This window comes from Sebastes umbrosus, chromosome 3 (assembly GCF_015220745.1).
Source record: "Sebastes umbrosus isolate fSebUmb1 chromosome 3, fSebUmb1.pri, whole genome shotgun sequence".
In the NCBI taxonomy this organism is placed as follows: domain Eukaryota; kingdom Metazoa; phylum Chordata; class Actinopteri; order Perciformes; family Sebastidae; genus Sebastes; species Sebastes umbrosus.
Window position 1 is genome coordinate 23135029 of NC_051271.1, and position 13544 is coordinate 23148572.

A 13544-nucleotide genomic window follows, 5' to 3' on the forward strand; every position below is an offset into this window, starting at 1 on the left:
AATTTGCAACAGACATGCACGTCGTCGTTATGATGAATTGTAATATATTTGATCATCCCTTAACTTTAGTGGCATCATCAGGTTCAAATTTTAACTTCCAAAACTTTGGTTTATGATCCAATACCAGTGGGCAACCGCCATGAGAAGTGAAATCAATGCAGAAGTGCCTTAAACTTGCATTCTTCATAACAGCCAGCAGGGGGCGACTCCTCTGGTTGCAAAAAGAAGTCTGATTGTATAGAAGACTATGAGAAAATGACCCTACTTCTCACTTTGTAAATTATCGTCCCATTTAGAGTCAAATAGACCATAAAGCAGGGTATGCTTTAGGGCGTGGCTGCCTTGTGATTGACAGGTTGCTACCACAGGGTTGTCCGGTCTGGGAGTTGTCCGTGTTTTCAACATAGAACTTTAACCTTTTCATAGTGAGTTTTCAGTTCATGAAAGTTAATCATAACCTTTTTGGTCACCTAAAAATGTCTTATTCAGCGTTTGGTTGTACTTAGCTCCACCCTCCAGTGCTATGCCAAAGTACAGCCTTGTCCTGTTTTGTTTCTACATCTCTCTATAACTTTTGACTACTTGACTTGGCATCTGCGTATATGGTACAAGCTTGATTCCCAGTACAACATCTGTTTTGTTATGAGATTTCTCCTTAGTGTTGCAAGCATCTGTGTCACCATGTCAAGGATATGGCAAGTAAGTGTCAAGGCTCTCAGTCCCTGTCAAATTATGATTTGCAGCATCCTGCAAAGATAATTTCACTGTCCTGAACTGAAGCAGCAATCGAGCCAGCGTGATGTGTCGATTTACAGCACATGGTGCCGCTATCCAGAAGGAATGATACGACTTATTAATACATATAACCATGCTGCATTCCTAACATAAATTCTTAATACAGACAGGAAGCTTTCACTATTTGAAAAATGTCCTCCTACACTTATGCAGAATCAAAATAAAGAAACATTATTCTGTTTCAATGAACGTTTGACATTTCCATGATTTAATAGACCATACTTAAAAAACAGTGGCATTTAAATACCGAGCATAGCTGACGGGAACCTCCCCAGTATTTATATCAACAGGATGATTAATGAGGAAATGTAATAATGGCGATGCTTGTCACCTGATGAGGATATTCTTAGATGGTTGCTCTAACTTGCATCATGCTGGTGAACGTCAAAGCCTCATATTGACCTTCCTCTCCAGTGATATCTCCGGCCTGACCCACTATCCCACTGCATCTATGTATGGTGCAGGCAGGACGCACCGCTGTGTAAATATGAGCTGATGGAGAATGTGCTGTCAAAGGACGCTGCTGCAGGGAAATATACTGTATAATGTCCCTGTGTATGTTTTGACACTGTTTTGCAGATACTGGATACTTGAAATACACTCTTTCGCTGAGTCATTCTGCCGTGCTACATCCAAGATATTTCACAATTTTACAGCTTTCTGACGCTGGATTTTAGAAATGCTGCACCAAAATACCTACATGTGTAGCAGGCCACTATGTGACACTAAAATAAGTCAAGCAGCATCCAGTTGCTCTCACGCAGGTCCTAAAACAGAAAAAAACATTATCATACTTCTTTAATATTCCTTCTCTGCCCTTGTCAGTGAATAGCATCAATCACACTGATTCTAATTTATTAAATAGCTGCTAACAGGGACATTTAGAAACATGTGCGGCCTATAAAACTTTACATCCCAGCAGAAATTATGTTGATTGACACTTTGAAAAGCTAATGGAAATGTGAGCTGAGACAGGCTGCTACTGTATGTATTGGATTTGATAGCCGTTCTAATATAGTATGTGTCATAAAAAATTAGACCATCCATCATGTCTGAAATCTATTTTGACTTTTATGTTTGCAGCTACTTTTCTCACAGGCCTTTAACTCTATTTTGAGCAAATTTAAACCATTTTCCTTTCTGTCAGAAGCACTCTGTCTGTGTACCCTGAAGGATAACCCTGCTGGGAAGTCTGGCCTCTTGATTATTTCTTGATTTCCTTGAGATTCATGCCAGCTCCAGCCTCAGTGTCTGACAGCATGTACAAAAGAAGTCGGAGAAAGGGAGATTCCCCTCTCTTACACTGGTGAGAACAATGTGAGGGCAGGCGGGGAGGCATGCCATGGTGGTAGATCTGGCCCACCCAGACTCTGGCCTGCTGTCCCTTTCCGTTGTCTGTCCCCTCAGCGAACAAAGCCGACGCAGGGAGGAAGGGGAACGTGGAGGGGGGAGGGGGTCTGTGGAGTACAGCTGTCACTCTGCTCCACATAATCTGGGAGTCTGGCGGGAAGGAAGAGAGAGACAGATAGACGGACAAAGACAGGGAGACAGCGCGAGATCTTTGCCTCAGCCAGAAAACTTTTCTAATTGCTAATCCTCCGTCTGCGTTTGTGTTACCATGTGACTTTGCTTAAACTCACTTTTTCAGTGCTTGTGCTCGTACATTTGGGTACCTGGAGTGCCTACCAAACCACAAACTGTGAAATAAAACAACCCAGTCAGTTTTTTTGTGGGCTGCCTCGATCAGAAAACATGCGATTCAACAAGCCATTCAGATTTGGCTCCCCTTCCTATGTCACATGCAGGCTCTTCAGAATATATCGCCCACGGTTTAAGAACTACCTTTGTAAAGGTGCACCATGTTTTTCTCACAAGCCAATCAGAGTAGACCGGGCCTCAGACAGAGGTTGAATACAGGTATATTCAGACAGACGGACAGACAGAGTATGAGAAAAAATAATGTGTTTTCTGAACATTAAAGAGTGTGTGCATGTTCTAGTAGAAACCCAACAATATGAGCGTGATATGTCCCCTTTAAGTTAACAGTGAGTGAGATACATTAAATTCCCTGGAAAGGCCGAGGAAGAACCGAGAATAAAAACACTCACAGTAGTTATTCTGAACAAAAGTAAACACCTGTGCCGCTTGTACAGCAAAGAAAGAGCACCTGTTGACCACACAGTGTAATATACCCACTGAGTTCAAGGAAAATGGCAGATGTTGCTTATTCACATGTCTCCTCAGACCTGTTAGCTCAAATGTGGTGTGGGCATTCATTCAGTCCTCAAGGTTATTTGCCTGTTAACGAAAAAAGGAAACAGTTTGACAAACAATTAAGGACAAGATGAACAAACTATTAGCTGATGCCACAAGATGTGGCTCGAAGCTCTGGATCATTTCCAGTAAGAGATCTTGTGCTAATAGCTGTAATGTTTAATAATATATGATTTAATTATGGCAATCACAATTAGTAAATTATGTTTAGATTAAAAATAAATTATAGGCAGTGAAACGTAAGAAACAATTTGTCATATGATGGCCATTTGTGCAATGACGTCCATTACGTCATTTCACATATGTCATGTTACACCTGTGCCTCCAGTTCACATGCACATACAGTATATCAGGTATCACTTTTTCGGTCATCTGTCATTGCTAAGTGTTTCTGTTTTGACCATATCGCAGGTTAACTCATATACTCTTGACAATATTTTTTAACTACAATAAAAATAACTAAACTGAAAATAGTTCTAGGTATAGAACTCAGGAGTATAAAACATACATCAACGCAACTATGACAACTAAGCGCCGCAGTATTGTGAATCTTTTAAGATCCATCGTTTGTGTGTGAACTGTTCGGTGTCTGTAATTCAGATAGTCTATGAAATACCAGTGCAAATACTGTGTTCTTGTCTCATTCATAAAAACTCCATTGTTTTACTCCTCGTAGCGATGCAGAAACCTAAAGCTGCCTGATTACTCGATGCCAAAACAGAGGCAGCTTTTTGTCTCCGCCGTGTTCATTTGATAATCCTCGATGATAGCCTCTGACTAAGCTTCTCCTCATATCAGCTCCAAATAGGGCCGGCTGCCAGGACACACTTTCTCCGGCACAGAAACAATCTGATAATTGAAGCTTGTCAAAGACTTTATTCTTTTTTACTTTTGAAACTGTACATGAGTTACAAAACACAAGGAGTTTTGTAATTGAGATGAGGATTTGATTCCTTCTTGGTTTAACAGGTTCATGACATGTGAAGCACTGCAGATTGAGCAAAAGTCTAATCAGTCATATAGAATACAGTTACTGTATATAGTAGTTTCTGCACAGAATACAACATAGTCATACTGTATGTTTTCTAAATTTATCATTTAATGCATGAACTGTATAAACACTTGAAGAATCTGGGGCGAGCAAAAACAGACATGATACATGTTTCTTGTATTTTTAGCCGTGACTGTTGGAAACCTGAGCATGGAGCCTGGTCGAGGGTGGCTGTGCCCACCGAGCTCTGTTGCTCCATGTTGCCTGCCTGCCTTTAACCAGGCGTGGGCTTCACTAGTGGAGTTCCTGCATTCATGTGTATGTCTGTGTGTGTGGAAGGTGGCAGATAGAATAGGCCCTTTCACAGCAGCCGTTTTGACATGACATGGCCCAGTGAAGTGAGGTTTAAACACAGGTGTAATAGTTCACCTAAATTGAGCACGGCCATAATTAATGTTATTAATTACACCTGTGTAACTGCAGGGTGTCCATTACTGATAATGTACACCTGTTTGTGTACTAAGTAGTTCCAGTGAAAGTAGTATTTCTGTTCACCGTTCTAAATGAATGCGCTGGCTTGTAGCTACCAAAAATAATCTTATTTACAACAGCGAGTGTATTCCTCTAGTAGTCCTTATAGATATGAAACAGTTTTATATCCATAGTAGTCCTTCAGTGCCTCATCTTCTGTACACCACAGGTTTTACTGTTTGTCAACCGTCCGCAATTGACTTTGAATCTCGCTAGCATAACCGTTAGCTTTATGCTAGCGTTATGCCGTTATCTTGCCAGCGTAGGATGGACCAGCCAGCCATCTCCCGTTGCCAAGTCGTAGCTAAGGTTCGACCTATTTACTGGAGCAGTGAACAAAGTTTCCATTACATGAGAATCTTATGGGATGGTAATGATTGTTCCAAGTATTAGCAAACCCTCAGGTGTTACCAGAGAAATGGATTTATGGCTTGTGAAAAACTTATAATTTTGATTGCAAAACGCATGGAAATATATATTTATTTATTTATTTATTTAAAAAGGATCCCCATTAGCTGATACCAATGGCACCAGCTAGTCTTCCTGGGGTCCGAAATCAAGTACATTACATTTATCACATACATACTATATACAACATCATATCTGTGTTACACTAATAACATTCAAATTTTCCAAACATATATATATTAATGGTCTTAATTTTTTTTCTTTGGCAAGTGACCATGGTATAAGTGAGATAATGCCCTTCGAGGTGTCCATAGTCCGAAATAGGCCTTTTTCACAGCAGCCATCTCAACATGTCATAGCAAGGTAAACACATGTGTAATTGATTACATTAATCATGGTCCCATCTTATTTAGTGTGTCTTTCCATTCCAAGGGCCTAATGATGGACTTCTCATCAGGCATTATTACTTTGTTATTTCAACTTGCAGCCGTCTTTAGTCTATTCATGTCAGTAGAGATGTGGGTGAGTGCTGTCATTGTTGTAGAAAATCCACTTGTTGCTATCAGTTTCATCAGAACATGCTTCTGTGAGTGTGGTTTGCCCCAGTAGTGACTTGGCTTGGTGTGGTGTCAGAGTTGACATGTGGGTTTGAGGAAGTTTTTTTCATTTTCTCCAGTCATATAGCATAAAAACTGCACCTGCTTTCTTCCTTAGTTAGGCAAAACTGAGCTCAATGCTGGTTTATTGTGTGGACAAGGCAGAAGCTCATTGCCATTGTTCTCTGTTTACTTTATTAATCAAGCTGTAATGATGTCCTGTTCACCTTTGTGTTTTATAATTTCTGGGACATGATAAAAACAGAATACTGTCCCACCAAACTGCTGAATGTTTCTTCTGACCCGATGAAGTTCCCTAACTCCTCAAAGCGTCTTTAGCAGAGTTAGGTCAGCAGGGCCGCTGCCAGTGTGACCAGCCGTGCAAGACTAAAGAGAGACAGCCCACTCTAACCTCCCTGATCCAAAGAACCCACTGAGCTTGACCCATTTCACATCAAAAGTCACACGTCACCAGGCTCTTCTCACTGAAGGATAAGACATTAAGGCCTTTCGCCGCTGTTGTTAAAAAAACATTCAGATTATGTAGCAGAACCCATAATCTTAAATATCTCTGAAGCAGCCTGTTTCAAGTCAATGACCAAAACTGAGCTGACAGTTTGAGGGATTACATGAGTCATGAGATAGTATGGATTAAGGACAGGATTGGGTCGAAAGTTGTGGATCAGTAGCAGGTGACTGAGCTTTGAGTGTTTCGTTCAGATGTGTGTTTTATGAGCACAGTCTCTTTCAGAGATGATAAAGAGGTACTAAATCAAGATCGTAAAGTGTTGGTCAGAATTTAGTGTATTTGGCAAAACCAGAATAAGCCTCACTGCTTCCATTTAAACGTCACCTTGTCCAAGAGGGAGAGCGACAGAGCGTTTACAAGAGGCCAGCTCATTAAAGAAACTTAAACTGTGACAGAATTTTTCCATAAGCAGACCATGTATATCTGTTTGCCCCATTTAGGATTGAGAATACAAAACAGTATTAGGTAGAGGTGGATGTGCATCAGAGGAAATGAGAAGTAAGGCAGCTCTTCTTGAGGCCCAGTGAAGTGAGGTTTAGGGAAGCCCTGGTATTAAGTGATCATGTTTCCCCTTCCAAAATTAAAATGCCCCTTGATTCCTTTTATCCTTTAGCCCGGAGCAAATTGCAGTTCGTATGCCTCAGTGGTTCCTAACATGAACAAAATAGATTATTTCCTCATTGTACTGTTCTGTGAAGTAGGCCTTTTTAAAAGGAAGTTTTAGTGCAATAAGCTTTTTTTCTGTGTTTAGGTGGAAACAAACTAAAGCCTCAGCCATTCCGGCTCAACTGGGCCTGGATCTCTCTGGAGAAGGAATACTATTTAGTGGATGAGGACGCCAAATACCTGGAGGTGACGCTCAAACGCAGAGGCTACCTGGGAGAAACTTCCTTCGTCAGTAAGTGTTGACAGTATTATCTTTACTGACCTTAGCTGAATTCAGAGAAATAGAATTATTTCATGTACGGATTATTTTTTTGACAAAAAAAAACAACATTTTAGTTTCTTATTTTTCAGTTTTGTTTCCTGTTCGAGTCAGCATCAGTTATCAGCAATAAACTGATATAAGTGATAATGACACTACACGACATGCTCTTATCGAACAGACAATTTAACAAAGAATTATTGCCCCTGTATTATGTTATTTATGTGCCATTTAAAGGGCCAGCCCTGCTATAAAACAACAGCATAACCCTCTCATTTAAAATCTCTGCAGATTCATGTTAAGCTGCAGGATGTCCTCACTTTATCCCTACACTTAAACTAAAACAACCACAAAAGAAACACAACACTAATAACAACGTTGTGTTCCTAAAGGTGCTCTTGTTTGTTTGGTGCTCCATTTCCTCCCTTGTCTGAAAGAGGTCTGATTGAGAGCACATATAACCTTTCCTGGTAAAGGTCACAAGGAAATGTCAACATGCTGGTCTGTTTGACTGCATCACACTTACATGCAACAGATTTATGACAACATATGTTAACGCGTATACACTTCTGTCTTTGAAGAGTCAGGAGGACTGTAAAGGAACAAACACACTTATAAATAACATTATAGATGCAGATTTTAGAAATTCAAGAAATTTGTTGTAAAAACCAATACATGTACATTGACTTCTGTGGTTTTTGACATCAGACAGAATCCATTCACCAAACCTACTTGCATAAGATAGTGCTCTCACAACTCTCCCAGCTACTTAAATCAACAATTAAATCTCTTTTCACTTAGAGCTCAAAACATGTACACCCCTCTCCCTCAGGTATCGCCACCAAGGATGGAACAGCTGAGAAGGACAAAGACTTCCGTGGCAAAGCCCAGAAGCAGGTCCAGTTCAACCCCGGCCAGACTACGGCAACCTGGAGGGTGAAGATCTTCACAGACCAGGAGTTTGAGACCTCAGAGACTTTCCAGATACAGCTGTCAGACCCGGTCATGGGTGCGCTGGAGTTTCCCGAAACTGCAACAGTTGAGATTGTGGATCCTGGAGATGGTAGGAATCTAATAATCAAGTCATTTGAACTAAGCCTTACCACCATAAATGTGGAGACTTAAATAGATGTATTATTGAATGAGCGCAGTTCCTCATCATCTGTGTTTCTCTTTCACAACAGAATCGACTGTCTTCATTCCTCAAGCAGAGTACAAGATTGAGGAGGATGTTGGAGAGCTGTTAGTGCCGGTGCGGCGTTCAGGAGATGCCAGCCAGGAACTCATGGTCGTTTGTTCCACTCAGCAAGGTGAGAGGAACATGTTTGTAATTATTGTCTTTCATAAGAAAAGGGTGGCATCTTGAGCATATAAAGTCCCAGTGAAAAGGAAGTTAGAGCGTCTTTAGCTTCTGTACTGTGAATAATTGCAGTGAAACAAAATATTTGATCTGTGTACAGTTACAAGAGGGATTTAAATCAAATCCTTTGCATTTGATTGGACACCTAAAAAGTCTGCGGACTTAGAAGGTAGAATGATACGGAACCTCTAAACACACCTCCCTTATTACTAAAAGTTGCAGATTGATTGATGGATGGATGTCATGATATTATTGGTTGACATTGGTTGGTACCAGCTTACGTAAGTACACATCATATTTTGTTTTACAGGAAGAAAGGATGATTGGATTTTGATATAAAAATAAGAAGAAGTGTTTTTGTAAAAAAGAAATTGCATATATTGTAGGTGCACAATATGACCGAGGAGGTGATCTAAAAGGGTATTTTTCATTTCATCTCGAGTTTAAAGTTAGCTGAATGGCAATAATGACAAAATAAGTATAAAAAATATCAAAAGTTCCAAGTAAATAATGAGAGTTTCTATGAATGGTAATTAAAATGTAGTTAACATACTAAATACGGGAATGCAGTAAGCTACTTATTCTGATAAGTCCATATTTTATTGTTGTCTATTTATTGTAACATACTGAAACAGTTGGGCAGTTGTATTTTATTGCTTTTATTATATTATTTTTACATGCTATTTTTAGCTATTTGTATTTATTATATTACAGTAACATTCTCTATGTGTATGTATTGTAGGGCTGAGCGATATGGAGAAAATCAAATGTCACAATAACTTTGACCAAAGACCTTGATCATGATATTGTAGGGTTGGCTTTTGGTGCTTTCACAAAATATTTAGACGATGACATTTTTGATGAATAATCATCAGTAGGGGCGCCCTGGTAGCTCACATAGTAGAACGGGCGTCCCATGTACTGAGGCTGAGTCCTTACTGCAGCGGCCCAAGGTTCGAATCCGACTCGCGGCCCTTTGCTGCATATCATCCCCACTATCTATCCCCCTTTCACAACTATCACTGTCTCTCTCAATTAAGGCAAAAAAAAAGCCCCAAAAATAATCTTAACATAAAAAAACATCAGTAATGTGGATATAATGACTAAGTGGGTAAAGACAAATAATAGAACAGCTAGAACAGTCTGGTAAGTTCAGAAAATTACATCACTTTACTGTAATGCAGCCTTTAAAACAGGAAAAGACAACACTTGTGCCATGCTATGATATCCAAAATCTAAGACGATATCTAGTGTCATATAACGATATCAATATAATATTGATACAGCCCTCATGTATTGTATTACCTTTTCTCTTTTGAATCCTATGACTTCATGCAGCCAGTAACCCAACATGGACAACTGAAGTTTAATCTCCTGTCCTTTCTCTGTTCCCATAATTCCTCAGCCACGGCCACTGGCACCATACCCAGCACCGTGCTGTCCTACTCTGACTACATCACCCGACCCGAGGACCACACCAGCGTGCTGCGTTTTGACAAGGACGAGCGAGAGAAATTCTGTCGCATCATCATCATCGATGACTCCCTGTATGAGGAGGAAGAGAGCTTCAACGTTACTCTCAGTATGCCCATGGGCGGCCAGGTGGGCGCCAACTTCCCAACCGCCAAGATCACCATCCTGGCAGACAGCGACGATGGTGAGTGAAGTCGGAGTTGGATGGGCTTGTTCTGCTGTAACACTAACACAGTTAGTTTAGCGGATAAGTAGAAGGATGGACAGATACTGCAGATAGATGGATGGATAAACTGACAAAAGCAGTGACCTCATGAAATGATTACAGATATGTTTATTACTCATTACAAAGATGTCTTTTCAGCTTTTCATAAAAACTTCCTGATCCTTTTTAAACTACCCACTATCAACAACATATTTACTTTTACAGATTTACAAGTTGAAGAAATGCATCATGTCTTAACATTTGCAGGTGTAGCAGCCTATAAAGATGCCAACCAGACCAGGGAAGTGAGCAATGGGCTGATTTATCATCAGATTGCAACATTGCAACCTCAAAGAAGAGCATTGATATTTGATCAAATATTATTTTTACTTACTGATCTCTGTAACTTTGTATATCAGTGTTGTCGCTAGGGCTGTCGCGGTGAAGGAATTTCCCCTGCGGTGATAATGATTGGCTCAACTGCACGATATGCGGTATTATAGTGTAAAAATGTGGCACTCCCATTACAAAGAATTCAAAAAAGAAAAACCGTGAACATAGCGGTTGTGGCGGTTGCTTGCCATCCCCTGCGGTTGGCTTGTCAATATTGCGGTATTGCAATATTGCGGTTAATGCGGCAGCCCTAGTTGACGCAGAGGTTTGGGTATGATTCTGATTCATAGCTTAAAGACAGCAGAAAGATACTTGTTTGCTGCAAAAGAAAAAAGATTTATTGAAATTCGAAAATGATGCATATAAATCAACAAAAGCTGCCCGGAGCATGGAGCCACACACATTGCTCTCCTAAAGGTCGAGGAAGAATGGCATCATGTGCCGTGGTAACAGTACCACTGACATCGTGGTGGCAGCTGTGGGTGATCCTGTTGCTCATTGCCCCTTTGATGCTCTACTTTGCCATTTTGGTATCTGCGCATCATTAATCCACCAAAAGTGCACAGGCGGCACAATAACCACAGTCTCCAAAGCAAAAGCCCTGGATACTGTACTTGCCTTAATGGCTTTACAGTATATTCAGCTCCATTACCCTTCCTGTGCCTGGATCTAACTGCTTTGTTTACACACTCTGCTTCATTTATCCACCATGTTCTGTCTGCCTGTCTGTCTGAGTGTTAGAAACAAGATAACAATAGACAGGTGTTGAGTGGGAGAATGGCAGCCTCAGTGGATGTTATGCTACACTATTGCCTGTCTGACAGATAAAAGGGCTTCAAACCTCACCGTGCTCCTCGAGCGACCCCCAGTCCTCATTGGCATTCAGAGGAGCTCAGGGGAAACAGAGGGCATCCCTTTGTCTGCAGGGACCAAAAGGCAGGTGGTGGAGAGAGAGGGACTATTGTGCAGGGAAGCCAAATGACTGGCATGTTTTTACTCTTTCTTCTGTTTGATGGTATTCAGGGCCACGTTGCCTGTTTCTGTTAAATATTTTAGACTCTAACTTGAGAAGGAATGCTGTTTTTTAAAGCTATAAATCACAAATATGTCATTGTTTGATTTGATCCGTTGAAGGAAATGTCTTAACAAATATGACAAATTGTAGCCCCCAAATTCTTAAAATCCTTGAGCCCCGTCTTTGTCTTTCTTTTGCGACCAGTAATACCAGAGTCAATTTGTCTTCCTCACATTTCCCCTCTATATCTCCGACCTTTCACCGAGGCTAATTTCCTGGACTTGCTTGTTGTAGTGACAGACGTGCTTGCGGAGAAAGCATCCCTCCCAACTAATTTGGAGCAGGAGTACAATTGAACTTTATGTAAAAATAATCAGCATGCATTCCCAGACAAGAGAAGACTCCTCAGTGTAAACCTCTATTGTGGTTCTACTTCTTGGTGGGTCCTGAAGTAACACCCCACCATAAATCTGCTTCAGAGTACGTGTGTTTGTGTGTGTGTAAAACCATCTGCCTGTCTGAGTAAACTTGTGGTTTGGATTCTCGCCAACATCGAGCCTCCATTGTTACTGTATTTGTCTGGCTCTTCCTCCCACTGATCTTTAAGGTTGCCATATTGGCACTCATTTCCCCATACAACCCCCCCTTCTCATCCTCCTTCGTACTAAATAGGTGTCTCGAAGGCTGAGAGGTATTGAAAATGTGCCAGAAATCATTCCTTCAGCATCAGTTGTCTGTTGCAGCATCCGTCAAATTCTGAATAAGATCTGCCAATTCTGTTCACCAATAACTGAGAGCAACTATGTTGTGAAAACTGATGTGTTTGAGCCGATGGTCATCAAACAAGACTTTAGTAGAACATTTAAATAGACAAAAGGAAACGTATTTGTGTTCGATCAGTCTAAAGTCACATGACTATATCCCAAACTGACTCATTACCACATGTGATCTGTGTATATCTGTGTGAATACTCCACTGCCATGTTAATGTATTGTATATGTTTTTTGGGGGGTTTTAATGTTTTTCAAGTGTTTGGTGACCCTGAAGAAGGTCATGGGCCAAAATGATATGCAACCTTTGCTGAACAGTAGCCACTCTGGCCACAAGTGACATTTATGAGATAATGGTAAAAGCTAAAAACATAGTTTTGCAATATAACAAGTAATGAAGATCCATAGCGTCAGTGAAATGACAGTAATATCTTATTAGCTAACATCATCCACAATAAGCTACTGGTTACCTACCAGAACAAGTAAGGCAGTAGCATCAAAACCCTCTGGGTGTTTGAATTTAGCAAGGGTGCATTTTATTGCTTATGAATTCAACTATTCTTTTGTAAGAGGAAGAATGTTTTATTTCTTCTTTCATTTACGTTCTCATTTCATACAAGAGATGCCGAGGGTTTTACTTTCAGGACTGCTTTCCTGGCAGCCCCTTTGTAAAGGGTTAATAAGTTGTAACTATGGTTATTAATGCTTTGAAAATTAGTGAAAAGCCATTAATGTGGACAATTTCAGAGTTGCCAAGTCGTGAAAAATCCCTTCCTCACCCCACACTTGCGTTTTCTTTTTATCTCTTTAATTCATCGGGATTCATCAGGATTTGATTGCTTGTTAGAAATGAGAAACCCTGAGCGTTTATTAATAGATTACCAACATTTAATCTTGCATTATTATAAAAAAAAGCAATTTTCCACAACCTGGCAACCCGAATTTTGTTCTTGTTGATGGCTTATGACTGATCTATAAAGATTTGTAAATAATTTACCAAGAATTAATGATGCCATAAGTTACTTATATGAATCACTATTTACAAACCCTTTATAAAGGGTGCCTTATTTGAAATTGGCACCAGAATTCACACAGTTTTTCACACAAATGTCTTTATCTTTTCTTAATTTTTTTGTTTATCGTCTCAAACGCTTAAGCTTAAGGCCTGAGAGTTTGCGCCTCTATCAGTTGATCTCTAAGAGCACTGGCTGGACAGAGTGTGATGAAAACGTGCTTTATACAGAAGTGAGGAGTGATGAATCGACGATGTGTTCCAGCG

General features: G+C 40.3%; 1 protein-coding gene across 1 annotated transcript in view; it reads left to right on the forward strand.

Annotated features, from left to right (window-relative positions):
• Positions 1-13544, forward strand: part of frem3 (Fras1 related extracellular matrix 3) — a 38395-nt gene that overhangs the window by 12261 nt on the left and 12590 nt on the right. Inside the window, exons 3-6 of the mRNA XM_037764174.1 lie at positions 6876-7022; positions 7882-8112; positions 8234-8359; positions 9815-10066. Of these exons, the coding sequence (XP_037620102.1) occupies positions 6876-7022; positions 7882-8112; positions 8234-8359; positions 9815-10066 (756 nt within the window). The remainder of the gene's footprint in view (positions 1-6875; positions 7023-7881; positions 8113-8233; positions 8360-9814; positions 10067-13544) is intronic.